We start from the raw sequence: 2,575 nt of genomic DNA, 5'->3' as shown, positions 1-2,575 counted from the left end.
AAGTTATTACAAACCTGTACAAGCAGTTCTTGCTATTGTGCACAGGGATCCCGAGTTACATGACAAACCAGCGAGTTCGCGATCGTTATACGAACCACCATATCTTAACGTTAAAAACGGGATCAATTGAAAATATTAGGCTCACTGGGCCACATTCACTCTGTTTTCATATCATCCGAAATACCGTTCACCATGTTTGTACAGTTTGAGCGAAAGACGATGCTGGCAAAATAACGCCTCAAAATAGATTCCAAACCTTGCTGGTACTGGTTTTTGTTTGGCAATAAAGAAATTGCGTAATTCACCCTGAAAGTGATCTGAAAATTGAAAAAAGAAACTCGAAAAGAATGCAGGATGATAGGGAAGTAAATCCGCAACATTATCTTACAAACACACTGGAGTTCTTAAGATTGCACTTGAGTGACCATCCTGAACTCCAAACCGGGCACTGAAAATTACCAGACAAATTTACAAAAAGATTGGTCCAAGATAGTGCAGACCTAAAACACCGTGTCATGCGAGGGTTGTTATCAGATCTTGAAAATGTCGACATGATCTGCGGGCGTACGAAAACTGTCGGATCTAACAAACACCGGCTCCGGCAATGACGATGAAGGTACAAGCAGGAGAACAACCGTATACGGTACCTTACCCTTGACAGATTGGTCGAGCTTGCCTGCAAGGACAGCCACCGCCAAGATGAAGAGCAAGACCCAGACGGCAAGGAACTTCATTGTAGAGTGGCTGAAACACAATAAAAAGATGAGGAAACAACCAAACCTCTTCTTCGAGGGAAAGATACAGCTGCAAGGAACCAATCTTTGCGCGACACGTTCAGTCATCGTTTGAATATGCATAGTTTTGAAAAACCTGCTCTTTTCTCTCCTGCTTGGGCAACTGTGCGAAAATCGGGAAACGCCCCTCAGCCAGTTTCTCAGAGTTCCATTTCTTTCCGATGGGGTTAATTTATTAACACAAAAAAAAAACAGGTTGTAATGCTGTTACAAATTATATAGCAAACGCAATATCCGGCGTATTCGCGGCGAAACGTGTACGTTCAACGCAAAATTCTAGCATTCTTTTGCGATTCCGAATGAAAAAAAAAAACCGTTACATGCACGCAAAGAAGCACGATAAAAGGAAATACAAAGAGGAACAAAGCTCGAGCCGTTCAGAGGAGCATAGAAGCAAAATGACCAAATAGGCACCGCGCGAACAACAGTGAAGCCGGAAAATTGAAATGAATGAGTGAACCTGCCTTCCGGTTTTAATGGTAGTCAAGAAGATGAAGAGCATGAGGCGTTGGAGGCGAAGAGGAGAGGGTGCAAGGCGTCAGCGTGCGTGAAAATAATATCAATTAAAGCGGACGGCTGGGAAAATTGCTTGCTAACTGGGGAGATCCTCGTAATAGCGAACATTAAACAGAAAATGCCCATCGGAAATTCTTGAGCTTTGACGCTGGTTAATGTTCGCTAGTACTATGCATAATCCTGTCGGTAGAACGCCAACCCCTTTTGGGTGCATTTGCAGGGAAGTGAACAGATAGAGGGTATTTTTCGTTTTATCAGTTACGTCCTTACGCGGCAAAAACCGCCGCTTCCTGCAATGTAACCCACGTGGCCCTTCTCTGAATTGCAAAGCCTTACGGACGCAGGTACTCACACTGTATGAATTAGGGTGAATATATCCATTTCCAGCGGCCCACGACATTGTTTTTTTTTCGAAGCACCCAACCTTTCCACAGCTCTAATGAAGTTAGTAAAAACGAAGCGTTCCAGTTGATGTAATTAAACTTTGTTCGCACAAAAGGTAGAGTGGGCAATAAGGCTCAATATAATTGCGTTAGGGTACAGTACCTTGGACACACGAGCGAGCAGTGCGGCAGCCGGAGCAACGGATTCGGGAGTGTCGATTGCTCAGCGATGTCGGACTCTCTTTTTTAAAGGCTGGGGACTCGCCCCCCCCCCCCCTTTTTTTTTGCTTAGATAAAAAGTCAGTATCACTTATCTCAGAGGTTACACTACCGGACCCAAGAGATTACTTGTTATTTGGGCGCACTAACGGCAACCAGATAACACTTGGCTCCTCAGAAATATGTGGTACGCCGATATTTTTATTCGTGGACAGCAGAAAACAAAGCCGCCACGTGTTTACGGCGCTCCCCTAAAGCTACCGCCAGCGCTCGCGAGGCTATGGGGACGTTAGGCAGTAGCGGGTTCACGTCCAATATGCTATCAGATACGCCTAAAGTCTCGACGATGAATTCCTTTTTAATGACCCATTAACACGTCTCCTAGTCTCTTGGTATGACGCATGTTCTAGAGGCCGTCAAAGATTACTACGAATCACCCGACTACGGCTTCCGGATAGTGAACACACCAGCTCACCAGCGATAAGAACAGAGAAACCCTTAACAGGGCATATATACGCGTTGATATCTTTCCCTTGTCACTCGCCGCCCGCACTAGTGCGATTTTGTCGGAGGGAATCAGCTGCCTGACGTGCAATGCGTATCTTGACCCCATAACTAAGCAATGCTATCTAAAAATTTTCCCGTATCTGTAGCGGACGTTAT

General features: G+C 45.1%; 1 protein-coding gene across 1 annotated transcript in view; it reads right to left on the bottom strand.

The window, feature by feature from the left end:
• The window catches only part of LOC144149218 (uncharacterized), a 3,751-nt gene extending 1,824 nt beyond the window's left edge, over positions 1 to 1,927 (bottom strand). The window contains exons 1-2 of the mRNA XM_077680757.1: positions 1,857 to 1,927; positions 653 to 744 (exon numbers count right to left, since the gene is read on the bottom strand). Of these exons, the coding sequence (XP_077536883.1) occupies positions 653 to 734 (82 nt within the window). The 5' untranslated portion in view covers positions 735 to 744; positions 1,857 to 1,927. The remainder of the gene's footprint in view (positions 1 to 652; positions 745 to 1,856) is intronic.
• Between the last annotated feature and the right edge of the window lie 648 nt (positions 1,928 to 2,575).

The sequence above is a fragment of the Haemaphysalis longicornis genome, unplaced genomic scaffold (genome assembly GCF_048455015.1).
Source record: "Haemaphysalis longicornis isolate Haplotype H1 unplaced genomic scaffold, Haemaphysalis longicornis Haplotype H1 scaffold_8, whole genome shotgun sequence".
Classification (NCBI taxonomy): Eukaryota; Metazoa; Arthropoda; class Arachnida; order Ixodida; family Ixodidae; genus Haemaphysalis; species Haemaphysalis longicornis.
The sequence above is the reverse complement of the archived record's forward strand: the minus strand, read 5'-3'. Positions and strand labels throughout refer to the sequence as shown.